This window comes from Equus caballus, chromosome 11 (assembly GCF_041296265.1).
Source record: "Equus caballus isolate H_3958 breed thoroughbred chromosome 11, TB-T2T, whole genome shotgun sequence".
NCBI lineage: Eukaryota > Metazoa > Chordata > Mammalia > Perissodactyla > Equidae > Equus > Equus caballus.
The window spans coordinates 20,999,831-21,026,770 of NC_091694.1; the positions used below are offsets into that span (position 1 = coordinate 20,999,831).

Genomic DNA, 26,940 nt, shown 5'->3' on the forward strand with positions numbered 1-26,940 from the left:
TACTGCTGTCTCATGTCATCTATATCCTTTCATCTGCATTCCTTTGAACTGTACTTTCTAATAGTTTTACTACATGTAGTTTTTAAAATGTTTATCCACTTCTTAAAAAAAGAAATCAAAACACTATCTTCAAAAAAACAGAAATCATTCTATCTTCTCCCCTAAATTTGCACCTCCCCTTTCCCCGTGAGCAGGAACCAAAGCCCCGCCCACCAGGATGTTCAAACCAAAGGCACCGAAGTCATCTTTCCCTCTACTTCTCTATCTGGGCGCCAAGTCCCTATCTGGTCTGCTAACTCTGCCCCTAGTTCTACCTTGTACCCTTACAGTCCATTTTCCACGCAGCCACCAGTGATATTTTTCAAAACAGATCTAACTGAGCCACTTCCTTGCTCAAAACCCAAAAGTGGATTTAGTCATCTTAACAAGTATATAGGGAACAGTAACTATGCACCAAGCGCTATGCAAAACACTTGACAAACATCATCTCATTTAATCCTCACAGCGATCTTCCAACGCAGATAATATACCCGTTTTCAGAAGATAAATTCGTTCAGAGATGATAAGTAACTTGATCACCCTCATCCTCGTAGCTGGGGCTCGGTCTCAAGTCTTTTTTTTTTTCTTTTTAAAATTTTACTCCAAAGCCATTGTAAATCTTTAAAGATCCTATGTTGCCATACAAGACACCAACAATGGGTGATGGCCTAAGGTGGCTTTTGCTTTACCAGGCGACCGCGAAGAGCATGCCACCCACTAAGGGGAAGGAAACAAGCCATCCTTCCACTGACACCTAGCGGGAGGCGTCGGGGGGCGCAATCACAACTGGCCAGCAGTACGACCGAGCCTTTTCCAAGGTGGGCCGGGCGCGGCGGCGCGTGCGCAGACCCGGGGCCGCCGGCTCCGCCCCGCGCCCACTATTTATTCCCAGAATCCCTCTGTGTCGCACCAGAACGGCCGGATCGTTCCGAGGCTGCGGCGCTCGGGCGCGGCGGCGTCAAGATGGCGGCGGCGGCGGTGGCGGCTGCGGCGGCGGCAGCGGCGGCCGCATCTCTGCAGGTTTTGGAGATGGAGAGCATGGAGACGGCCGCCGCCGGCTCGGCGGGGCTGGCTGCCGAAGTCAGAGGCAGCGGCACGGTGGACTTCGGGCCTGGGCCCGGCTTGTCTGCAATGGAGGCGAGCGGGGGCGACCCGGGCCCAGAGGCTGAGGATTTCGAGTGCAGCTCTCACTGCTCGGAGCTGTCGTGGAGGCAGAACGAGCAGCGGCGCCAGGGCCTCTTCTGCGACATTACCTTGTGCTTCGGCGGTGCCGGCGGCCGTGAGTTCCGGGCGCATCGCTCGGTGCTGGCCGCCGCCACTGAGTACTTCACGCCCCTGCTCTCGGGCCAGTTCTCCGAGTCCCGCTCGGGCCGGGTGGAGATGCGCAAGTGGAGCTCCGAGCCCGGGCCTGAACCCGACACGGTGGAAGCCGTGATCGAGTACATGTACACCGGGCGCATCCGCGTCAGCACGGGCAGTGTGCACGAGGTGCTGGAGTTGGCCGACAGGTAGGCGGGGAGCGGGGGCCGCGGCGCCGGGAGGCGGAGATGCGGATGCTCCAGGGAGAGCGCAGAAGGCGGGGAGAGCAGTGCCCACGGGTGGGCTCGAGTGAGCCCTGAAAAACTGCCTTCACTGGAGACTTAACTGAGCGCCCACCGGGTGCTGTGGAGCAGCCGCTGCGCCGCGCATTGAGGACGCCCCCGGGCAGTCCCGCGAAGGCGCCCTGCTCTGAGGGAGCTCAGATCCCAGGTGGAGGGACAAAGGCAGTCGAAAAGAAAGCCTGCGTGTAATAAGTGCTGTGTTGACATTGAAACGGGATGGAAAGATAGTGATTGGGTAGAGGAAAGAGGTTTCTGAGGAGATGACATTTAAACCGACCTCTAAACGGCAAGGAAGAACTGGCCGTGCAAAGATAGGGAACGAACATTCCAGGCAGATAGTGCAACGGCCCTCAGGCAGGATTCAGCTTGGCTTAGAGAAGAACTAAAAGAGAAATCCAGTAGGGCGAAGGGGAGAAGGTGTGTGAAATGCGTTGAAATAAGGAGTTGGATTTTACTGGGTGGTGGGAAGCTGGGTAAAGAAATTATCTGACTTAAATATTTTAAAAGATGATTCGGCTACTGTGGAAAATGGATTGTAGGGGGCAGGAATGGATGCTTCAGAGCCTGGTTAGGAGGCGGGTGAATGCCATTTATGGAGATGGGGAGGAGTCTGTTTTGGCAGTATTATGTTATGGCTGTGTCATTTTAACAAACACTTATTGAGTACCTATTATGCATCAGATCAGACACTGGGTTCTAAGGAGCTGGGGATTCACTGGTGAACAAAACAGACCAAAATCCCTTTTCTCATTGTATTTTTGTTGGTAGATGGACAATAAATAAGTGAAATGGGTAGCGTGTTGGATGATTGTTATAGCTATGATGAAAAATAAAGCATGGTGGGGCATATAGAAAGTGCTGGTGGAGAGAAACTTTTTAAAATTGGATGGATAGAGAAGGCCTCATCAAGAAGACATTTTGCAAAGAACTGAAGGAGGCGAGGTAAAGAGTGTTTTGGTCAGGGGACCCTGGTGTAAAGGCCCTGAGGTGGAGCTTGTCTGGATGTTAGAGAATAACAGGAATTCAGTGTGGCTACATCAAAGGGATGCAGGGTGAGGGGAGAAGGAGGGGCCTCAGGGTCGTAATGGGGATGGATCCAGGTGGCATCGGGTCTGGTAGGCCTGAGGAAGGACTTGAGCCCTTGATCTGAAGGAGATGGAAAGGTTTGGGGCAGAGGAATGGTGTAATCGGATTTGAAGAATTGTGCTGTGTTGGAAAAAGGACGGAGCAGTGGGGAAGGGGCTGCAGGGCAGAAGCAGAGACTAGTTTAGGAGATTGTTGCAATGGTCCTGGAGGCTTGGGCTGAGGAGGGAGACGTAAAGGTGATAAGAAGTACTCCAATTCTAGATATATTTTGAAGGTAGAGGAGATGGATTTGCTGTAAGGCATAAGGGAAAAGACTGCTAGTTTTTTGACCCAAGCAGTTAGATGGAGTTGTTACTTACTAAGATGTGGAAAACTGCAGGAAAGCAAGCTTGGGAGGAAGCTTAGGAGTTTGGTTTTGGTCCAGGAGATGTCTGAATAGGCAGTTGGGTATAAGAGCATTGGGAGCTAGAGATGGGGAGGAAATTAACCTAGGGATGGTAATTAAAGCCATGAGATGGATGAAGTTACTTAGGAAGAGAGGGTAGCTCGAGAAGAGCAGGGGCAGGACTGAGCCCTGGGGTTCTCCAGAATGTTAAAGAGGAGACTGATCCCATGGAAGCCTAGAAAGAACGGGTGTCAGGGAGGGCGTCGCCAATCATGTCAACTCTGTCAACCGTAAGTGATCTTTGGATTTGGTGATAATAGAGGTCTTTGATGGCACATTGACAAGAGCCATTTAAGTTATCTTGCTATAAAGAGCATCAGAAAAATGATACACATGGAGATGTTTGGGGAGGACTCAAGCGAGGTCTGTCTTCCTCTCCCCTGCTAAGATTATATAGAGCATGTTTGTGTGCTGGTAAAAAATGAATCGGTGGAAGGGAAATTGATGTTACAGGAGCAGAGGAATATTTGCAGGAGCAAAGTCCTTGAAGCCAAGAAGGCGATAGAATCCATCTATGTTAAAAATGGAAAACCTGGGGCCAGCCTTGGTGGCCTAGTGGTTAAGGTCGGTGCACCCCGCTTCAGCGGCCGGGGAACCAGGGAACCGAACCCAGGTTTGGTTCCTGGGCCCCGACCTACACCACTCACCAGTGGCCATGCTGTGGTAGCAGCGGCTCACATACAAAAAGAGGAAGATTGGCAACAGATGTTATCTCAGGGCGACTCTTCTTCAACAGCAACAAAATGGACAAGTTGGACGGGGAAGGCAGAGTGTAGGGTACAGCTGCAGGCATGTTGGGTGGTGGGAAGATGAAGTTTCTGCCTGATTGCTTCTGTTTTCTCAAAGCATGAGGCTGGGTCACCTGTAAGAGGGTGGTGTGGGGCCGGGCGGGCGTAGAGCTGAGAGAGGGAGGTTTATTGAATGTAACTGGATGAAGAAGGGTCATTGTGCTTACGCAAGCTGTGCTGGCCTCCATCCTGTGAGCTTGAGTTTTTAGATTTGTCCCTGCTTTATTGGAGAGTTGCAGGCGAGGAGAGGAGAGAACACCCCAGGCAATTTACGTAAAACTCTAACTGCTCTCCATCTGTCAGCTGCCCAGCACTTTTAGGTGTTCTTCTAAGTGCCCTGCAACCATCACATCAAATCTCTCCATCACTTCTGAGGCAGGATCCCTCTCCCTGCCACCCACCTTGCAGGGCACTTACAACGTAAGGAAGTCATAGGGAGCGCCCAGTGCGATGCCCATCACGTGCAAATACCTAGATGTGATAGCTATTGTTTTCATAGAGCAGTGTTTCCAAACACTGTCTAAGGGAATGTGTGTCAGAATTACCTGGAGTGCCTGCCAAAAAGAGGACCTCTGGGTGGGGGTGGGGGCAGCCTGGGAATCCAGTGACTCTGGCACCCACACATGTCTGAGAGCCACTAGAGCTCTTACCACTCCCCCTTTTCTTTGTTTTATCTCTAAGATGCTGTGTTCCCCGAAGAGGGTGAAAGGAACCTGTCTCATTGATCTTTATACACTAAGCACAACAACTATAACAACAAATGGTTACTGAAATGGGAGAGGCCCGCACTGATGAAGTCATCCTTATATTGTTTACGGTTCTCAGTTCTGGGGACTTCTCTTTTTAAAGCAGTGGTCTCTAATTGGCCACCCTGGCCGAATTCTGCCAGAGTTATGGATTTGGCTGAAACTCTTGTGGTGTTTTGTTTTAACTTTAAATGAATTGAGGTCGGCAGACAACTTCTAGTCAGCCACATGCCAAACCCCCTTCTTCTCTCTTTCAACCTGAACTGTCCTGCACATGTTTTTTCTTGTTGTCGTTTTATTTCCTGGCTTCTTCAGATGTGTAAGTTTGCCTTGCCACCCTACTTAAGGGGAACTGACTTAGGCCACAGCCTCCAAGGACCAGCCCTTCCCCCGTCCCCGGCTGCCCAGGGAGAAAGCTGGTGCAGAGGAGGTTAAAGCCTCTGACACAAAGCCCCCACTGCTGCTCCTTCTGACGTTTGAGTCCCCGAGCGTCCCAGGAGCCACAGTTCCTGTGCCATGGAGTCCACGCTTAGTAGAGTCCCTTCGCTGAGAAGAGGCTGGTGCCTGGCATGGGGTTGGGGTAGGACGGCATGGACAAGTTCGGACTGGGATTTGTGAAAATAAAGTATGGGACTGTTGTACTTTAGTAAAGGATATGTTCTGGAAAACCTTAAATAATTAAGAACGCCATTGTGTGTGTGTTATATATATTATGTGTAATATGTGATTATGCATAAACTATATATAAAATAATTTAAAATATCTATAAAGATTTTATATATGCCTTTAAACACACTCAATTTGAGAGCGTTTGCTTTTCTTCAGATGCTGTGCATCGAGTGAGGTAAAGCTTACCATTTCAATTTGTATAATTCAGATGCTCTCAAAATGCACCCACATAAAATATGCACATTTGAAAATTAATCTTTTCTCTTTCTTTTGGTTTTAGGTTCCTATTAATTCGTTTAAAAGAATTTTGTGGAGAATTTCTCAAGAAAAAACTTCACCTGTCTAATTGTGTGGCCATTCACAGCTTAGCTCACATGTATACCCTGAGCCAGCTTGCTCTGAAAGCTGCCGATATGATCCGGAGAAATTTCCACAAAGTAATTCAGGATGAGGAATTTTATACTTTACCTTTCCATCTCATTCGAGACTGGCTGTCAGACTTGGAAATTACGGTTGATTCTGAAGAGGTTCTCTTTGAAACAGTTTTGAAGTGGGTTCAGAGAAATGCTGAAGAGAGAGAGAGATACTTCGAAGAACTTTTTAAATTGCTCAGGTTGTCCCAGATGAAACCTACTTACCTTACTCGGCATGTCAAGCCAGAGAGGCTGGTGGCCAGTAATGAAGTTTGCGTCAAGTTAGTGGCCGATGCAGTGGAGAGGCATGCTCTGAGAGCTGAGAACATACAGTCTGGCACATACCAGCATCCTGCTTCTCACGTCTCCTTATTACCTCGTTATGGGCAAAACATGGACGTGATCATGGTTATTGGAGGGGTGTCAGAAGGAGGGGACTATTTAAGTGAATGTGTGGGATATTTCGTCGATGAGGACAGATGGGTAAACCTGCCCCATATTCATAATCACCTTGATGGACATGCTGTTGCAGTAACAGAATCCTACGTGTATGTTGCTGGATCAATGGAACCAGGATTTGCTAAGACTGTGGAAAAGTATAACCCAAATTTGAATACGTGGGAACATGTTTGTAGTCTGATGACAAGGAAGCATTCTTTTGGGCTAACAGAAGTCAAAGGGAAGCTCTACAGCATTGGAGGACATGGCAACTTTAGTCCTGGCTTTAAGGATGTCACCGTTTATAATCCCGAGATTGATAAATGGCACAACTTGGAATCGGCACCAAAGATTCTTCGAGATGTCAAAGCACTAGCCATTGAAGACCGGTTTGTGTACATTGCTGCCCGAACCCCTGTGGACCGGGACACGGAAGATGGATTAAAGGCTGTAATTACTTGCTATGATACAGAGACTCGACAGTGGCAAGATGTGGAATCTTTGCCACTTATTGACAATTACTGTTTTTTCCAAATGTCTGTGGTCAATTCAAACTTTTATCAGACAGCATCGTGCTGTCCCAAGAGTTATTCTTTAGAAAATGAAGAGGCGGTAAGAAAAATCGCCAGCCAGGTTTCTGATGAGATCCTTGAAAGCTTACCCCCAGAAGTCCTAAGCATTGAAGGAGCAGCTATTTGCTATTACAAAGATGACGTTTTCATTATCGGAGGCTGGAAAAACAGTGATGATATTGACAAACAGTATCGGAAAGAAGCCTACCGATATTGCGCTGAAAGAAAGAGGTGGATGCTTCTGCCTCCCATGCCGCAGCCCCGTTGTAGAGCCACTGCTTGCCACGTGAGAATCCCCTACCGGTACTTGCATGGCACACAGAGATATCCTATGCCTCAGAACTTAATGTGGCAGAAGGACCGGATCAGACAGATGCAAGAAATACATCGGCACGCCCTAAACATGCGACGAGTGCCAAGCTCTCAGATCGAATGCTAGGTTCTCTAATACGCGCAGCTGAAAACAGTTATACGTACCTGTTTCGTGAGGGTGAAGATGCCCAGACTGTTACTTGAAAAAGTATGTTGATAACTTATTTTCTACCTGAACTAATTATTGCCCCATATAAAGGAAATAGAGGTAAAAACTGAAGAATGGGAAACTCAATTCAATATGTGGCAATTTTTGTTACTTGCGGTGTTTTTCTGACTTTGGTTTGTGTGTGTATGCTAGCTAAATAAGATCTTATTAAAGGCAAGTGGAAAAACCAGGTGTAGTTACTTGGCTGTCTTTCTGCCAACAAGTTTTAACTCCTTTGTCTTTAGGGACTTATGTTTTGAACATGCTTTAAGCACCAATTTTATTTGCACATTTACTTTGATATTCCTTTTCATTTTTTCCTGAATGGTTGGTTTTGGCAAGATCAGAATTTATGCACTGAGCCCTCATCCGCAGGAGGTATGTGCAATAGTGAGACTGAAATTTGAAGGAAAAAGCACAATATTTCATCAAGATTTCAGAATGTTTGCATTGATATTTTGTTGTATGTGTTTATCTAGAAATGCTATTTTTATTTCTAGAAGAGATGACTGATGAGAAATTTGTGATTGGCTCATGCATTTTTAAATATTTTCATTTCTTTTGCAACTGTGTGAGAGACTTCAAGCTATCACTCCAAGATGATGTCGCTGGCAAAAGTATTGATCTTTAGCTGATTGAATACAGAGGAAGTTATATATGTGAAATTTGTTTCTCTAAGAAGAAAAGTATTATTAGTGTAGCCTAAGAAATCAAAGGCATTAAAAAATTTAAAAACACTTTTTTCGGGAGTTGCAGGCTTACTTGAGTATAAGTTAATGAGTATAAATAATGCCTATGACAATCGACACTGAATGCCTTCAATTTTAAATTTTGCTCTAATGCGTATTGTATAGAATCATCATTCCTTTCTAAAAGAAACTTTTTTCAAAATGAAAAGGACATAATTTAGAGAAATGTTGCTAAAGAGAAGCCTTCTTACTTCTCAGCCCTGATTGTTACAATGTTTTATCTAGTTGCCCTAGACTTTCTTTGGAATTTTGCCTGAGTCTAGAGTACCAAATTTGGGTGCATAATTATGGCTCTTAAAAATATATTTCTGTAGTTAGTGTTTATTTATTCTTATGCATCCTTCTGATTCTCTTACGTATTCCCAAGCTTTATACACATTAGCATTCAGGTTGACTCTTAGCATTCAGTTAACAGAACAGACTCCTGCTCTAACGGTTTGCAATGTGCGGCCAGTCTATTTTTCTTGTTTCTTTCAGAATGTTTCTACCTTCTTAGACATTCCGGTATGCCATTCTAGAAGTTGAATTCCAAGTGCAGTTATTTTTTTTCCTAGTCCATTATAGTTTACCTTCCTATTAGTTGTGTCAGACATCAAAAAAAAAAAAGCACAACCAGAATTTTTGGCTCTCAATTTGCTGTAAGACTATTAATGTTTAGCCCTTGGACTCTATGCTAAGAACTTTCCTGAAATTTCTAACTTAGTATTCCTGACTGGGACAAAGTTTTTCAGTAAAATGTGTTGAAAATCTGCTTTAAAACAATTTAATTTAGCCTGGGGTGGGGGTGGGAAACTGCAAGTTATATTTCTATGTGAGGATATATATCCTACCCCACCTCTACCATTTTCTCAATTTCCATTTGCTTTTAGTTATTTTAATAACAGCCATTGGGTTCTGAGAAGTGCTAATTCTTAGTTGTGAGAGGTTTATGCAAGTAAGACAGAAAAACCCACTGCGTACAGTCCTCGTTTCTCTGTGCAGACTCCCTTTTCTTGGTGGTGGTGATAATTTAGCAGCTCCCTAGGGTACCAGTTTCTCTCCACAAGGGCGTGATGTTAGGTTTCGGGTTGTTTTGTATCTCAGAGTTGTCTTCTGAGACAATCATTACCAATTTATTTGTAGGCTTGTCTTTTTTTCACATCATGTGGCAGAAATTATGACTCATAAGATTTAGGTATAATCTGGTTTTGAAAACTTGATTGAAACTGTTGTTTTTTGACTCAGCAGGCAGCCTAGGCCATGGCTGAAAATAAGGGGTAAGTCCTTCCTTGCATGATGACGTGTGCAGGTTTTCCTGACTACTGAATTTCTAATTTTCATATTGGAGTTCACATGTGTGATTTCACATCAATAACTTGTGTTTCTGAAATATCCTAACTAACTTGTTAATAAAGAAAGAAACCAGATTTGCTTAAATCTGTTCAAGGCTGACATTCTGAAATTCTGAACTGGAAGTAACTTCCCAGAGTATTTGGAAAGTTTCTGATTATGATAACCAGCCTAAGATGGCTCTTTAGGAAAGAAATTTCCTTTCTGATGACAACTTAGAGATTGTGTTTGGTAATCTAAGCAGTTAAAAATACAGCTTTAAAAAGACAGCTTAATGTGTATTCAAGCAAACCTTTTTGTTGGTTTTGTTTTTGTTTTGTGGAAGGAAAAGAGAGGAATTGATAATACCAAAAAGTAAAATAACTGCACATAACCTTTTGTGAGGCTGCTTATATCTTAGAGTGGATATCCTTTAACTATACCTACCCCACACGGTTTATAGTAAACATCAGTGTCTCTGGAGAATGTCAGTCATGAGCTCACTGTGTAAGTCTCACTTGCGGTGTTTGCATGATTAGTCTTGTGTATCTTGATATCCAACTTTGCTTTTGCTGTGCCAATTCAAAAATATTTTGCTAAAAACATCTCAAAATTCATTGACATCAGTTTTGTTTTGATCACTTTGTGTCGTATAGTATTTCTGGGACCAAAAAATGTAAAAATACTAACTTTTAAAATATAGAACAGAAGTTTGAAGCTGGAAAGATAGTGTTTATGGAACACTTGTGTGCTTTTGTACTTTAAACTCTTCGGGCTGCTGGTAAGGCAGTTTCCAGGGCACACTTTTTCCCCTCTCTGTTTCTTGACTAGTGTAGCATGTTGTATGTTTAAATACTTCATTCTCTGCTTCATAACTCTAATATGAACACTATACTATAGCTAGGTAAGCTAAATTGTATATTTTAGTTACTTGGCCTAATCAAGCATAAATAAAGGGACTTTTTTTGTACTTCCTCAAATTAAGCTTAAATAAAAAGGGTATATTGGCCACCTTTTGTGTCTTTTGAAAGTATACAGAAGTGTGAGGCAAGTTCTCTGCCTACACTAGAAAAGTAGGGTGCTTATAGATGGCTGATTAACTGCAGAATATTTAAGAAACCATTCAGTTTCCTTTTTTGACTGTCAGACGTTTTGGCACAGTTCATCACTCCGGTTTGTGACATTCTTGAGAATAGTCCATTTTTGTTTTCGTTATAATGCTTATATTCTAACATGTTCTGGTGATTGGAAACAAAAGAGCTCACAATGGAGTGATGCAATACAATAACAATAACATGATGTCGTAGTCATATTGCTTCAAGGAGTTTAACTGGGGAGCGGAATAACTGCTCTTTCTCGATTATCTTTGTTAGGGCTTTTGTCTTACTCTATATGACCATTACTACGAATGTCGCACTGAAGCACATACAGTAGAGCACTTGTTAACTTAATCCTCCTGCATAACGCACCCGTGAGAAGTAGTGCTTGCTAGATGTCTAAAGATCTTATGATCCACGTACTAGGGCTCGCCGAGTTATCTGTAAGATAAATTATTAGTTGGAGCTGATACCCAGTGAGTTTTTGGCTGGCGTTATCCGAGCCCCCACTCCACTGAAAGTGAAATCTCGACTCTCCTATGAAGTCAGAGGAGATGTAGAATTTAGGACACTTTGAGACATTACATTGTAAAATAGCTTGTTTTGTGTTCCTAAAGCTATCTTGTTCTGTGTTAAAGCTACTACTTGTCTCAGTGTAAGTTTTAAATAAACGTATTTCTTTAGAGCTGGTTTGTACTGTGTGATTTTTCCTTTTTATTTGCACTGTCAGATATAATTGCCTTCTTCCTTTTTACTCCCTCATTCATCCAATCCTTGGCTCCCTTAAGTTGAACATTTTCCAGTACTCTTACAGGTTTAAACACTGCATTTATTTTAAAAAAGAATTAATTCTTATTGCTTAGACTTTTTATTAGCTAAATGAAGAGGCTCATACAGGTAGGGTGCTTGTTGAAGCAGAGTACTTGACTTCATCTCGCAGTGCTAATCCTGTGAAGTTGTCCCGTCTAGCTGCATATTCCCCAACATTGGCCAGCCCTGGTACCACGCAGCAGCTCAGAGCACTGCGGTATATACTCATGTCGTGAGCATCGTACCACTCGTCGGTCTTTTCGTCATAGCACTCAACATTAAAGGTGGTGGTAAAGCCATTAAAGCCACCCACCACAAACAAGAGGTCATCTACCACCTCGATGCCAAAATTGCTACGAGGATTAAACATAGTGGGGATCGTGCGCCAGGTATTAGCCACTGGGCTGTAGGCTTCTGCGCTCCTAAGGCGATTGGCTCCATCAAAGCCGCCTACCTGCAGACGGCAAAGGAAACACGGTTGGCTGTTAGCCATTGCTTCTGTGCACCAGGAGGCCCTCTTCGAGGGGACCAGTGATTTCATACATCCCTTTTCCACTATCTTCTATGGGGAAAAAAGTTTGAACTGCTTCCCAATGGTAGTGTAAACCCATTTGCTGCTGAAAATCTAAGGGTATGGTTTTTGTGGTGGTACAAGATAAACTCACTGCATATACGTGTTCTCCGTAAGCAATTACGCCTATTCCACTCCTCCTGCTCCTCATGGGTGCTATGACTGTCCACTGATTGCTCTCAGTGTTGTACACTTCTGCTGTGAACAGGCATTCGTTTCCGTTAAACCCACCACATATGTAGACCTGTGTGTAAAGAGAGTTCCAAGATTGTTAAAATTGTTACCTCTGTGGAGTAGAAAGAAAGGGTATGTATATAGCGGTGGGGGGACACTTCTGATGCCAGCCTGTACAATCTGAGTTTCTTTGTTCCACGTTGCTTTTTACTAAGTAAAATAAGAAAAGACAGTTACAAAGGGCCGTTTAGTCTTTTCAGGAAGGCGTTAGTACTGCACAGTGAGTACTGCCACTTCTGTTTTCCATCCACCCCAGAAAACAAAGAAGAGCATTATTTCTGGGCATATTTGCTTCCACTGCCCCCACCGCCCCGTTCTTACCTTTCCATAGAGTGTAGTGGCACTGGCATCACTCCTCTGTTCGTGCATGGGGGCAATGAGTGTCCACTGATTGGTCTCTGGCTCGTAACGTTCAGCAGTGTTGAGACGCACGTAGCCATCAAATCCTCCCATGGCATAAATAAAATTGCTGAGGACTGTCACACTGACATAGCAACGTCTGGAGTGCATCGGGGCCACCTGGTGCCAAGTTTTCTTGACTGGGTCAAAACGCTTAACACTATTGAAATAGTCTACGCTATCGAACCCCCCAATGATATAAACGTAGCCTTTCAAATAGGCTGCCCCGTGGTAGGCACGGGGACTCTCTTCCTCACAAGTGACATTCACCCATCTGTCTGCCCGAGCATCATATGCCTCAATGGCATTGGTGGGGCTCCCACCACTCCAGCCACCAATTGCAAATAGGATGGCATAGGGCAGGCGGGGCCTGGTGAGTGGGTTGGTGAAGTCAGAATTAGAGGGTCCATTCATGTTTAGGTCATACATGGCCTTTAGGGCATTAATGATGACTGGCTTGCATTCCTCGCTGTCTTTGACATAGTCATTCATCTTAACATTGTTCATGAAGTACTCAGCATGCATTAGGGCCAGGCGAACCTAAAAAGGAAATACAGAGTCATTCAGATGAAGTTGAGGGCGCCTGGAAAACCCATATCCCAAACCGCCTGTTTTATAGTCTGCCTTTGAATTGTAGTAGGGTTATATTTTGTTTTGTTTTTGAAATTTAAAACTCACAGTTTAAATATTTGTTTTTTGGAGGTGGTATACATTTGGAGGCTGAGAATGAGCTAGATTGAAGGTACCTCGAGTGGTCACAGAGCTAGCCCATCCCTTGGCCATTGGATGTACTATTAGACCAGAAGGAGCTGTGGTAATTGTTCAGTAATTGAGTATCTGTATCTCTCTATGTAAAATAACATGAATTGGCACCAAATGGCTACAATCAAGTGCAATACTCGTGGTTTTGTTTCTAGTCCAACTTCTATCTTGGGTTTAGGGAGACTCACAAAATGGAAAATAGGAAAGAAAGACCTTTAGAATTTTTTTGAAGACCTTGCCCTTTCCTCCCACTACTAGGGAGAATTTTGGTCAAAGGCTGTCACTGGGGTAGAAGGAACTAGCAATGCAAGGGCAAAGAAAACTGCAAAGTTCCAGAGAATAGTAGCAGATGCCTTCTGTGTAAGTATGTGTAAATACAGCCCTGGACTCTCAGACATCTGAATATGGCTCTTAGGACAATCCCTCTGGGATAAATGAATCAAAAGTGAGCGATTAAGCATCCCACAAAAAACAACTAAACTTGACCTTGGGAAGCAAAACTGAAATATGCTGCTTCCTATTTTGGGGGTCATGAGAGATCCATTTTAAAATTGCCTCAAATACAGCATCTTCTTGTTTGACGTTGAGCTCATCTTTCTCAATGATATCCTTAAGTTCAGTGACTGAGAGCTCTAAAAACTCTGCTGAGACTTTCACCATCTCCTCGAAGTTGTGCAATATGAACATGTAGGCCTTCTGCCTCAGCTCGGGGCAGTAGTAGTAGTCTGTGAACTTGCAGATGCCGATACAATTATCCAAACACAGCTCCGACTTGAGGAACTCACAGCACCCCCTGACAATACCCATGATGTTAAACTGGTCTGCAGCAGCCAGCAGCTTCTCCACATTGTCCGGGGTGATAGGGACGGTCCGGGTGTACGCGTATTCAATAATGAGCTTCATCATGTCGGGGGAAATTCCAGGAATGTTGTATACCTTCTTTTCAGTGTTGTTCCAGCCACTTGTAAACAAAGCTCTGGAAAAAAAGAAAGAAACTAGCAGCCACTGCAACATTTCTCTCCAGTTTCCCCTGTTCTTCCCCACCTCTTCTTGAGCAGAGTTTGGACATTTTCCAAGGAGTGCACAACGAGTATGTTGGAAATAAACTGGCGTGGGGAGGGGGAGGGCAGACTGTACTTTATACACTGAGCAAGAGAATCTTTCCAAGAACCTTGACTTCGGTCACTCTCATCATCCTCAGGATAACTAGGTCCTTTTCCCATTTTGTGGATGGAGGGATCGAGATCGAGAGCTGGGAGTAAGACCCAGGTCTCTTCTGTCCCAACACATTGCCCACCAAATTCTACCTTGCTTAAGGAAATTAAACTTGAGCAGTACACTTTTTAAATAAGTATTATTCAGTCAACACCTATCCAGAATCGGATCACTTCTCACCTCTTTTCTTGCTATCTCCTTGGTCCAAGCCACAACCATGTCTTGCCCAGATTATTGGGAGTAACTTCCTAACTGATCTTCCTGCTTCTGCCCTTGACACCTCCAGAGTTTATAGTCTTATCGCAGCCACCTTATGAGTTTGTATTCATCTGTCGCTCAAAACCCTCCACTGACTTCCCTTCTTACAGTAAAATACAGAGTCCTTACCAGGGGCTACAAAAGTCCTCTGAAATCTGGACCAGTAATACCCCTCTGACCATACTTCCTCCCGTCTTCCCCCTTCCCTCTCATTCCATTCCAGCCCCTCCAGGCTTTCTTCCTTGACTACACCAGAGGTGCTTCCATCTTTGGTCCTTTGAACTTGCTGTTCCCTCTCTGCCTGGAAGGCTCCCCCATACTTCCATATTTCTCACTCCCTCATTCCCTTGACGTCTTTGCTCAAATGTCACTTTGTCAGCAAAGTGATAATCCTATTTAAAATTGCCACCCACTGTTCTCTATCTTCTTTTTTCCCCTAGCACTTATGATATGTATTTTATTTACTTAATGCCTACTCCTCCTACTAGAAGGTAAGCTTCATGAGAACAGGAATTTTTATCTCTTTATTCATTGTTTTATTTCCAGTACCCAGGATAGTGCCTATCACAGAAGAGGCACTCAATAAATAATCTTTGAAAGAATGAGTGACTACAATTCCACAGCTATTTATTGGGCTGCCCTTATGTAGCTAAGTACTTTTCTAGATATTGAACAAGACGGAAGTCCCTACCCTAATATATTTTGCTTCCTTTTTCTAGGAAGTTTAAGGGAATATAGGCTTAGAGATCAAATTCTTCCCTGGAGCAGAGATTTGCACAGACAGCCTCTGGGCCAGATTTGGCCTGTCTCTTGTTTTTGTACTGCCCATGAACTAAGAACATTTTTACATTTTTTAATGGTGGAAAAATCAAAAGATTTTGTTACACCTGGTAGTTATAATAAATTCGCATTTCAGTGTCCATGAATAAATGTATAGGAACGCAGACAAGCCCTTCAGCCTCGTCTACAGCTGCTTTCCCACTACAGAGGCAGAGTGGAGGAGTGGCAGCAGACACAGTATGGCCTGCAAAGCTTAAAATAGTCACTGTCTGGTCTTTTTGTAGACTCTGCTATAGGTCTAGATGAATGAGAATTTTTAGCCACAGGTGGGATGCGTTCATCATATCTTCACTGGAACGGATCATTCAAACATTTTCAGCTCATGAACAAAAATCCCTCTTCCACTTCCTGGGTTACAATGGTTTTGGCCCAAACTCCCTTTTTCATCTGATAAATATTTTCTTGGTTCTTTCTCCTCATCCCCCTTCGCATCCCCTCAGTCCTTGTTAATTTATCACCCCGTTTGAGATGCAGGCATACCTCGGAGATATAGTGGGTTCGGTTCCAGACCACCACAATAAAGCAAATATTGCAATAAAGTGAGACACAAATTTTTGGTTTCCCAATGCATATAAAAGTTATGTTTACACCATACTGTAGTCCGTTAAGTGTGCAATAGCATTATCTCTAAAAAAACAATGTACATACCTTAATTTAAAAATGCTTTATTGTTAAAAATTGCTAACCGTCATCTGAGCCTTCAGCGGGTTGTAATCTTTTTTGCTGGTGGAGGGTCTTGTAAAAATCTCACTATTTGCGAAGCGCAACAAAACGAGGTATGCCTGTAGTCTCTACCGGGATAGGGACATAAGAGGTGGCTGAAGTGGCACTGTCATCTAGGTTTAAGTAGGAAATCCAGTACGGGTGTCCAACCTTCCCAAAGGTTGGTTTGGGTGAGAATCAAAGAAAAAAAGCAGCAGGCCCACCAACAGTTGGTTGAAAACTAGAAAGAAGAGGCTCTGGCCCTAGCTCGGCCTCTTCAGAAGACAAAGGAGCCAAGCGACAGGAGCCAGAGCTTTGACAGTGTCCCTAAACTTAAGATGGTGGGGTGGGAAAGATGAAATGAACCAAAACATCTCAAAATGAGCCAAATTCCCCCTTTGGCTTAGTTCAGCAACCCTGTTATACCTAAAGTAGGAACTGCAGCTACAGAGGATGTTCTTGTGGGCATTGAATTCAAAGCCATTGACCTTGATGACCACGTCGCAGAGCTTGCCCTCTAGCCTAAGCTCGTTGAAGATCTCACAGGTCATCGCACTCATCTTCCTCTCCATGTGAGGCTGGTGGAAACGTGTGGAGGCCGCTGCGCTCTCCATCTCCATGGCACCCTGGGACCAGCGGAGAGAGGCTGCTCTCCTAGGGTGATGGGGGAGGGTTGTGGGGGGGCCCCTTTAGCCAGCTGTCGCTCCTTTTCCCTACTACATCTTTCATATAGGGCCCATCAGGCAGCCCAAGTTCCAGAATCCTGGGCCCGCAGTGAGATCACTCTCGGGATTGTGTTCTCAGGTTCTGGAACTCTCTCCTGTCCCTGTCCTCCTTCCTTCTCCCCTCCCCCAACACACCACTCAGGCTGAAGACCACGCCACACCGCCTTCTGTGTCCTTGAACCTGGAACAGGACTGTGACCACCAACACCACATGTCAGTTCTTATGAACTCAGATTCCTGTTGGCCACTTCAGTCGCCCAGTTCCGTATCTCTGCAGCATTCATCTGTCTTCTTCTCCACACTTGGCCCCCAGACACTGAGTTCAGGGAAAGCAAGTCAGAGGAGGCAGAAGGCAAGAGGAAAGCTCATTAGATTTGATTCCGGCCCTGCTGTCCAGGGCCTTCCTGCCCGCGGGACTGAGAGTTAGCCACTCATTTTCTTCTGGGATGAGGAGTGGGTGCAGTTAAGGAAGCACCTTCAGGATGTTATCAGAACTCACTTTATGGCTCTTTCACACCCCCTCCCATCCGTTCGCTATTTTGTCGTGCAAACTGTTAAGTCTGGAAGTGACCACTCTTGCCAAGGTTTTTGCTCTAGAAAGAGTGGCATCCAGTAACCCCAACTCCTTGGGACCCTCACCCTCCTCAACACGGAGCCCTGAACCAGGGTCTCCTAGCGGACCCCGCAGCCCTTGAAGGCGGCGCCTGCATCTTCCCGGCATCGCCGGGCTGGCGGGGGACCCGGCGGAGGCGGCGCCTGCGCAGTGCGGCCGCGGGGCGGTCGTTGTCCCCGCGCCGCCAACCCGGTGGCGAGCGCCATGGCGGAGGAGGTGAGGCGGGAGGAAGCGTCCGGCGTGGGGCGGGACCCGACCCCCGGGACGCTCTGGGGCGCGCAGCGGGTTGCCTCGGCCCCGCCGCTCCACCCCAGCAAGTAGGTGCCCCCGGCCCGGCTTCACAGGGCTCCGAGCGAGCCCGGGCTCCCTTGGGCGCAACGGGGTGCCGTGGTCATCGGTTCTCTCGGGTCTCGGGACAGGTGAGCATCCTGATGAAGGCCACGGTCCTGATGCGGCAGCCCGGGCGGGTGCAGGAGATCGTGGGCGCCCTCCGCAGGGGCGGGGGAGACCGCTTACAGGTACTGACCCTGGTGAGGCCGCCGGCTGGGGCGGGGGGCGTTTCTGGGGGGGCCTGGGGAGGTGTCTGCCCATGGAGCCTTCCCGCGTTGCTGCGGACACCTACAAGCCCCCAGCCTCTAGAAATGGCCAGCGGCCTGAGGGCATGCGGGTTGGTTCGCCGGTTTTGCCTTGGGGAAGAGCCCACCTGCCTGAAAACCTGGATTTCAAATTCTCAATACTGTCATGCTGCTTCCTTTAGTTAGAGGGCACCCCACACCAGGCCCCGGGGCTTCTTCTCCACACCAGCCGCGGTCAGCGCGCTCCCCAAGAAGGTGCAGGTGTGGAGATGGGCCATAAAGGTGGAAGCACTTAGGAAGGACCCAGGGCACTGAGATGAGTGCAGTTGAAAGAGTCAAGGGGGTCCTGATTGTTCAGCCCCCACCGCCACCCCGAAGAGGCTGGGCGTCCGGTTAAACGTGTACTAGCTGGGATTGGTTCTTCCTTCCCTCTCTGACCTGTTTTGACTTCCAGTCACCCCCCACCCCCCCCACCCGGGCAGGAAGGAGCCTGTCTAGGCGTCATCTCTCTCTTGCATTTTAGGTCATTTCTGATTTTGACATGACCTTGAGCAGGTTCGCATACAATGGAAAGCGATGCCCTTCTTCTCACAGTGAGTAACAGACTAGCTTGCTTTGTTGGGCTCCACAAGATGAAGGCTTCTAATGGGCAAGTAAAAGGAGTCTTATGTTTTTGCAGATATTCTGGATGACAGCAAGATCATCAGCGAGGAGTGCCGGAAAGAGGTGAGTTGCTCCCCTGCCTTGCTCAGGAACGGCTCTCACATACTGCTTCAAATGCTTCTCAGTTAGGACCGAAGATTCCGGGATAGAGACCTGAGAAGATTAATTTTTTAAAAATCTGTTGTTGTTGTGCTCAGATGGACCTAGTCGTAATGGACTGAGGCAGCTTTCCCTTATTGGCCCAGACTTAAGATGATTGATGGTCGGAATATGGGAGTTATGTTTACTACTAGCTATAGAGTTAACAGGAGACTTCGTGTTTGTTGTTTAACCCTCCCGCAACTCCGAGAGACGGATAGAACCATTATTGTCTCCATTTAACAGATGAGAAAACAGAGGCTTGGAGAGGTTGAGCAGCTTACCCAACGTCACACGGCAAAGCACAGAGCTTGGCTTTCCCATAAATCTGATTCTGTCCTAAACTCTTTCCACTACCTTATGCCCTTTCCTTGATAATACCGTTTCCTTGGCAAGGCTACAGGTATCAAGAAAAAATTCTGAATTAACGTCAAGGTGTGATGACTCCCATTTCTGTAAGATGCATGCAAATATTGTAAAGGGAACCCTGTAGCCTTGGAGTCCGTTTTCCTTGGCTCCATGTTCTTCCCGTCAGTGCCTCTTTGCCAGAGCAGAGCCGTGCTCATCGTGCGTTTCTCTGCAGGTTGCTGAGCTCTCTCTGCTGAATAACTACATCATTTAGTTCCACTTCGTTAGGAAATTCACTGAATTGCGTCCTAGGTGTCGTTGGTCTGTCATATTGGTCAGCTCTTCTAACACTCTGTCAGGCTTACTCATTACTGAGCTGGGTGGTGAATTCTGGGTAGCGCTTATATTTCTAAAACCTCTCTCTCTGGAGATGACACTTTTCGCTTAAGGTAGGTTCTGGCTCCACTGATTGCCTTTGGCAAGTCACTTTTTGTGGTTCCTCACGTCCCTGATCTTATCAGCCTCCAGAAAGTTGCATCCACAAATCAGACAGTAGCTTTCGATGCCCTCTCTGGTGTAAAAAAGCTAGAGAAAACTAAGATTCTTGCTGTTGATGGGCTCCTCAAAAAATAAATAAAGCAATTTTATGTATACAATCTTTTTTCTTTTCTTTTTTTTTTTTTTTGCAGGGAAAGATTTGCCCTGAGCTAACATCTGTTGCCAGTCTTTCTCTTTTTTTTTCTCCTCAAAGCCCCAAGCATGGTTGTAAATCCTAGTTGTAAGTCCTTCTAGTTCTTCTATGTGAGCTGCCGCCACAACGTGGCAACTGACAGACGGGTGGTGTGGTTCCACGATCAGGAAAGGAACTCTGGCTGCTGAAGCAGTGAGAGCACCAAACTTTAACCATTAGGCTATCAGGGCTGGCTCAAAATCTTTTTTTTCTTTTTTAAAAATTATATTCTTCTGGGGCCACCCAGTGGCTTAGCGGTTAAGTTTGCACACTCCACTTCAGTGGCTGTGGGTTCATGAGATCAGATCTCGGGCGCAGACCTACACACCATTTGTCAAGCCATGCTGTGGTGGCATCCCACATACAAAATAGAGAAAGATGGCCACAGATGTTAGCTCAGAGACAATCTTCCTCACCAAAATAAATAAATAAATAAATAAATAAATAATACTTTTCTGTCGAGTTCTACTATACTTTTAGAAAAATTTACCACACTCAAAAAAACACCCACATTGAGAATCTTAATACGTTTCTGGCACTTTCTGCCTTTATTCGTGTGTGATCTTTGCATTTAACCCTCCTTTGGACCGATGGTCAGGGACTCCATTGATCTCATAATATCCAAGACCGTGCATATATTAAAATTAGGATTCTTTACCAGGTCAATTCCCATTTTTATTGGGCACTGTTACTGACTGACCCTGTGTGACACGATCCCTAACACAGCCTCCCAAAAGGGTCAAGGGTCCTGGCATGTGGAAGGAAACCTTGGTGCAAGGAGCTCATAGAGATGCTCGGGAGGTGGTTCACCTGATGCTGGCCGTGGGAGGGAGTGGTCCACTGACGTGCTGTGTCCCAGACTACAGTCTGCTAGTTCCACTTTCATGATTTTTTTTTTTTGCCATATCTGTGTATGACTTTTACTAAGTATTTTCTTTAAATTGACCTGCTTTTAAAAATCTAAATGCAATTAACTTAGAAAAGAAACAAAGCTTTGTGAAAGCACGAGTTTGATGTGCTAGTTTTCTTCTTCTAATGTACATTTCTAATGGTCAAGCTGAATCTAAAACTACTATAACGAAAAGTGTTTATCCATGTGACCCTCAGAGTTATCTTGCCTGCCGCCGGAGAAGGTGTACCACATTTTGGGGAACACGGCATTAAATCAGTTCTTACTGGTTAAAGCCTGATGACTGAGCTAATTAACAGCAACAACAACAACAAAATCCTAGTGACCCGGTTATGTGATAGCAAAAGCTCTTTATGTGCCTGATGCTCAGAGCTCGCTCTCTCAGGGTGAGTGCAAGGGGTGACCAGCTCTGCGGATCCCACACTTCCTCACGCAAGGTTGCGTCTTCGGGGTGATTTTCTTCTCCCCCTAAATTGTAGGACTTTGCTGGGGAAAACCTCATGTGGACTAACAGCTTTTCTCTTCATTTGGGTGTCCCAGCTCAAAATGCTCCTTCACCACTATTACCCGATTGAGATTGACCCACACCGGACCATCAAAGAGAAGTTGCCTCATATGGTGGAATGGTAAGTGGTGGTGGCAGTGACAGGCTCCTGCCCTCAGGATGGATTGGTCTGGGAGGGGTGTCTGTTTCCTGAGCTTAACGAGATGACAAGCCCCCTTACCTTACTGGATGTGTACCTGAACGCCACAGGCCCGGCTATTAGAACCATTGTCCAGACACACCGGGGCTACTGATAGCTACTGCCAGAGCAGGTGCCCACCAAGAACCCTTGGAACGAGTGAGAAGCCCCTGGGTTTGGGGGAATAGCGCTTTGGGGAGATAACCCTCCTACAGAAGCCAGTGTCACTGGACAGAGCCCCAGTCCTCCCGAGAGTCGGGTCGGGGGGAAGGGATTCAGAAGAGCCTTTTTTTTTTTTCTTTTTTGTTTAAAGATTAGCACCTGGGCTAACAACTGTTGCCAATCTTCCTTTTTTTTTTTGGCACCTGGGCTAACAACTGTTGCCAATTTTTTTTTTCTGCTTTATCTCCCCAAACCCGCCCTGCACACAGTTGTATATATCTCAGTTGCACGTCCTTCTAGTTGTGGGTTGTGGGACGCCGCCTCAACGTGGCCTGACAAGCGGTGCCATGTCTGCGCCCAGGATCTGAACCCTGGGCCGCCGCTGCGGAGCGCATGAACTTAACCACTCGGCCATGGAGCCGGCCCCTGAAGAGCCCTGACATCAGCACTCCTCGTGCCCAACTCGTCTCCCTGTTGTGTAGCTTTCTCACCCTTCTCCTTTCAAGGAGCTCCTTCAGGAGATGGCTCTGTGGAAAAGGATGAGCCCTCCGTTGTCATCCCTCCAGAGGGGACATGGCCCTGCAAAGGGACAGGGTGCTCCACTCACTTAGCGATTTGAATTGAGGGTTTTGTGGGGTGTCTGTTTCCAGGTGGACCAAGGCGCACAACCTCCTGTGTCAGCAGAAGATTCGGAAGTCTCAGATAGCGCAGGTGGTCAGGGAGTCCAACGCGATGCTGAGGTAAGCTTTCTGCTCGGAAACGTTTCTGCCAGACTGTTTGGAACTAGTTTGCTCGCAAAAAAGAGGCTGGGAACGAGTGGAAAGGAGTTAGTTGCTGGGAGAGTCAGAAGAGGCTTAGCACCGCGAGCAGCTGACGTGGAAAGTCTTGCTCTCCTCTCTCGATACAGCTAAGGCAGTCTGCTGGTAGTGGACGTAGTGTGCACGTGACCAGGACTTTGTCTCCTAGAACAGACAGCGTCCAGATCATTTTTCCCAGTGGTAAAAAGACTTGTGCGGCCCCATGGTAACTGGTGTTCTTTATCCAGACGTGGGTATCAGCTGGCCTGGGACCCTTGATCATCGGCAGCCTTCACCGTACAGCTCTCCCTGCTGGAGTGTTCTTTCCTGGAGAAGGGATGTGGACACATAGAGGAAGGGGTTGACGTGGGTGCCTGCCCGCAAGGATTATGTGTCCTAACTGGGGAGAAAGGCTAGCTCGTGAAAAGCCAAGAGAGTAGAGACGTGTGCAGACCCAGTGAATGCCGGAGCGGGGTTGGGGTGTTCCTCAGTGAAGCTGCCCCAGGACAGCTGCCTGGTTGTGTTTTGCTAGAGCTAAATAATCCAGAAACAACAACAACAAAAATGAGTCCGTTTATATGAAGTTCAAGGAAAGGCAAAGCTAACCAATGGTGGTGTGAAGTGGAAATGAGGGATGGCATTGACGGGGTGACATGCGGGAACCTTGATCTGGTTAGTAATGGCAGGGGTGTATGTATATGTAAATATGAGCCGAACGCGTAAGATAAGTGCACTTTAACCATTTACTGTATGCATTTTATACATCAATTTAAAATATTTTTAAAAAAGAAAATTTAGGGGCTGGCCCCGTGGCCGAGTGGTTAAGTTCGCGCGCTCCGCTGCAGGCAGCCCAGTGTTTCGTTAGTTCGAATCCTGGGCGCGGACATGGCACTGCTCATCAGACCACGCTGAGGCAGCGTCCCACATGCCACAACTAGAAGAACCCACAACGAAGAATACACAACTATGTACTGGGGGGCTTTGGGGAGAAAAAGGAAAAAATAAAAATTAAAAAAAAAAAAGAAAATTTAATAATATATAACCCCAGTAGACTATGAAGAACTGTAGCAGAGGCCGTGCCATTTCAGAGCCTCTTCCTCTCTTTTCAGGGAGGGGTACAAGACGTTCTTCAACACCCTCTACCAGAACAACGTCCCCCTTTTCATCTTTTCCGCGGGCATTGGTGACATCCTGGAGGAAATTATCCAACAGATGAAAGTGTTCCACCCTAACATCCATATTGTGTCCAACTACATGGATTTTGATGAAGATGTAAGCCAGATCTCATTTGGGCTGGGAATAGAAGAGGCGTGGGGACTGCCAGCCAGGACACGTCACCCGAAACATTAGCCCTAACCCGGGGAGGGAGGTGGGGACATGCTCGCTTCTTTGCCCTCGGGCATTTACTTATTTCTTTATGCCAGCTAAGGACAGTTATTTTTGAAGGACCTACTCTTTGGTGTTTGGCCGATAGTCGGCTTCGCTGTGGGGGACCCTAGTTCAGGGGTCAGCCAGGCCCCACATCTCTGTCATGGGTCATGTGCCACCCCGGGTACTCAAGAGCTTAGACTTTGACTTGTTTTTCTAGAGCCAGAGTTGGGCTGCTCCAACTCACCATGTTCTCTCTTCTTGCCCTTAAAACCAATGGCCGGAATTGTCATCCCTTTGACCTGTGGTCAGGACGCGGCCCACAGCTGAGGCTTAAGACACATGTAGCCTGAACGGTGCTTGTACCACGGGCCTCATGCTTCCACCAGAGCAGGGCATCAGCATATTGGATGGTCCCTGTTCGTTTAGACCAGAGGTTGCAGACTTTTTGTAAGAGGCCAGGTAATCAATGTCTTGAGCTTTGTGGGCTATATGATCTCTGTCACCACTCCTCACTCTGCCACACGAAAGAGCAGCCACAGACAAGACATCAACAAATGGGCCTGGCTGGGTTCCAGTAGACCTTAATTTACAGAAAGTGGCCAACTCTGGCCCATGGGCCTGAGCTTGCCAACCTTTAGTTGAGAAAACAGTGAAGTTTTGGCATTATCTATGGCTTTCAGGACTCCCTTTCCTCTGCGACGGAGACAATGGAAAACTGGCCTTAGAAGTGTCCCCGTAACGCATCTGTCTGTCTCCTGATGATTCAGGGCTTCCTCCAGGGGTTCAAGGGCCAGCTCATACACACGTACAACAAGAACAGCTCCGTGTGCGAGAACTCCGGTTACTTCCAGCAGCTTCAGGGCAAAACCAACATCCTCCTGCTGGGAGACTCCATGGGAGACCTCACTATGGCCGATGGGGTTCCTGGGGTGGAGAACATTCTCAAGATTGGCTTCCTAAATGACAAGGTAGGTAGGTGACCAGGGCTCTTCGTGGCTTGCTTCTCCCTCAATTCCTGTTAACAAATGCTTATCAAACACCTTCCATGTGCTAGACACTGTGTTAAGTAGAGGTACCGAAGTAAGACACAAGCCATATTCTCCAGGAGAATATTCCATATTCTCATAGGAAAACAAGACCAGTAACTATGGCTGCGTGCTCACCACACGGCATGACACTGGAGTTCAGAGACGGGGTAACACCAGGCACTTAATTGGAGCCTACGCTTAATGAGTATCCACCACATGCCAGGCACATTAACCCCTATAATCCTCACACCAGCCTTCTGAGGAGTAACCATTACACCATTTACACTTGAGGAAACTGAGTCGGGCTGGTTAGGTAACTTGCCCAAGGTGACATAGTTTAGGAATTGGTGAGGCTGACAAAATCCTAAATCCTAAATCATACCTGTAAGGCGTGATTGAGATGGGAGGTGTCAGCATTCTGGGTGTGGGCTTATAATTTAGAGAAGAGAAATACAAGAACAGACCAGGGGCGAAAGCAGTGTGGTCGTAAAGGGGCACAGTATGATATCAAGCTAGAAGGCCACCAGTCCACATCCTCAGTCAGCAGGTGCTGAAGTCCCACAGGATGCTTGGGCCTTGTGAAGATTCAATCCAGATAGATTAGAGGTAGCATCTGGTTTTTAAAATTTAATCTTTCTTACTGTCCTTTTGACATTGACCCAGGGGTTAATTATGGCAGCCCGTGCCCATTGCCATCCATGTCTCCAAAGGGCAGGTCCTGGGAACCTTGAACAACTCCTGGCGAGTTGCAGCTTGAATGTCCTCATCCCACAGCCCCGGGTTCTAGAGAGTCAGAGGCAGTGGGTGAGGCAGGGGGCTGGGGACTTGGGGGGACCCTCAGCCTCCCCTCCCTCCGGGCAGGTGGAGGAGCGGCGGGAGCGCTACATGGACTCCTATGACATCGTGCTGGAGAAGGATGAGACGCTGGACGTGGTCAACGGTCTGCTGCAGCACATCCTGCACCAGAGGGACTGGATGGAGATGCAGGGCTCCTGAGCGCACGGGGGCGGGGCTGGGCCCTGCAGGCCCTGACGAGGAGGGGGCCTCGCAGGGGCCGCTCTGCTGGGAGCACTGCTCTTCTCTGTGTGTGCAGAGGAAAGTCCAGGGCGCCCGAGCTGCTGGGCCCTCGCCCTCCCTCCTCCTTTCCCCAGCACCTTCCGTTGGTGTCCTCCAAGGCTCGAGGGCAGCCCTGCCTGGGGGGAGGGCAGCCAGAGCCGTTCCAGCTGAACTGTGGACCTGCAGGGTGTTGGCACTCAAGGGGTCATTTGGTCCAGGATTCTTTTTGCAAAATTTTTAAACATGGGAAGCTGTCCTTCAAACCGATCTAATGTGCAAAACAGATCACAATAAAGAAGGAACAAACAGCTCTTCGGATCTGCTCCCGGAGTCTGCACCCCTCGGCCCCGAAGGCGCAGGAACCTCCAAGAAGCCACTAGGGCTCCACGGAACACAGCTTGAAAACCACTGAATTAGCCCAGGAGAGCCCGAGCACAGCCCCCGTGTGTCTGTGGGGATCAGGGGGGCAGGCGGGGTGGGAAGGATGCGTTTCTGACCTGGAATGTTTGCCTTTGTTCCCATGCAGCCGTTAAATTCGAAATTCAGCTGGGCTCACTTGGGTTTGGCTGGCCCTGTCTGTGGAGCCCCCACTTTGGGATCCCCAGAGGGATCTGTTTGGGTGGATATCTTCCCTGGGGCCCTTGGCTCCTCTCCCTCCTCCTTCTGTGGGTCCAGGGCCACTGAAATGGATGACCTTAAGAGGGGGGTGAGACTGGGGACCTGAGGGGGAAGGATCTCTGTGGCAAAGTGAACTGGGGGTGATTTCCGCTGTCGTCTGGCAGTCTTGGGCTTCTTCACTTCCTTTCCCTTCTCCGCTCCCTGTTGACTTGGATGCTCAGGAACCACTGCGTTTTCTCTCGGGCACCTATTGAAGAAAAA

General features: G+C 46.9%; 3 protein-coding genes across 9 annotated transcripts; 2 read left to right on the forward strand and 1 right to left on the reverse strand.

The window, feature by feature from the left end:
* Positions 1–2: 2 nt before the first annotated feature.
* Positions 3–11,156, forward strand: KLHL11 (kelch like family member 11). The gene is made up of 2 exons (XM_005597397.4): positions 3–1,547; positions 5,655–11,156. The coding sequence occupies exons 1-2, from the start codon at positions 1,003–1,005 to the stop codon at positions 7,234–7,236; spliced, it is 2,127 nt and encodes a 708-aa protein (XP_005597454.2). The 5' UTR covers positions 3–1,002; the 3' UTR covers positions 7,237–11,156.
* A 164-nt stretch (positions 11,157–11,320) lies between these two features.
* KLHL10 (kelch like family member 10) lies at positions 11,321–17,062 on the reverse strand. 4 transcript variants are annotated; one of them, XM_001495828.6, is made up of 5 exons: positions 16,689–17,062; positions 13,734–14,223; positions 12,408–13,025; positions 11,947–12,096; positions 11,321–11,735 (listed from the first exon to the last, which is right to left on the reverse strand). In XM_001495828.6, the coding sequence occupies exons 1-5, from the start codon at positions 16,880–16,882 to the stop codon at positions 11,361–11,363; spliced, it is 1,827 nt and encodes a 608-aa protein (XP_001495878.1). In that variant the 5' UTR covers positions 16,883–17,062; the 3' UTR covers positions 11,321–11,360. The 4 variants fall into 4 exon arrangements, with proteins under 4 accessions (XP_001495878.1, XP_023508291.1, XP_070083383.1 ...); XM_023652523.2 differs by having other exon boundaries at positions 13,803–14,223; positions 16,689–17,048; XM_070227282.1 differs by having other exon boundaries at positions 16,209–17,027.
* An 11-nt stretch (positions 17,063–17,073) lies between these two features.
* On the forward strand, positions 17,074–26,371 carry NT5C3B (5'-nucleotidase, cytosolic IIIB). Of its 4 annotated transcripts, none has more exons than XM_023652524.2 (9): positions 17,074–17,816; positions 18,020–18,118; positions 18,699–18,768; positions 18,855–18,901; positions 21,505–21,590; positions 22,460–22,549; positions 23,716–23,878; positions 24,745–24,945; positions 25,867–26,371. In XM_023652524.2, exons 1-9 carry the CDS (start codon positions 17,805–17,807, stop codon positions 25,999–26,001), a joined length of 903 nt encoding a protein of 300 aa, XP_023508292.1. In that variant the 5' UTR covers positions 17,074–17,804; the 3' UTR covers positions 26,002–26,371. The 4 variants fall into 4 exon arrangements, with proteins under 4 accessions (XP_023508292.1, XP_023508294.1, XP_023508293.1 ...); XM_023652526.2 differs by having other exon boundaries at positions 17,080–17,816; positions 18,836–18,901; XM_023652525.2 differs by lacking the exon at positions 18,020–18,118 and having other exon boundaries at positions 17,767–18,019.
* Positions 26,372–26,940: the final 569 nt, after the last annotated feature.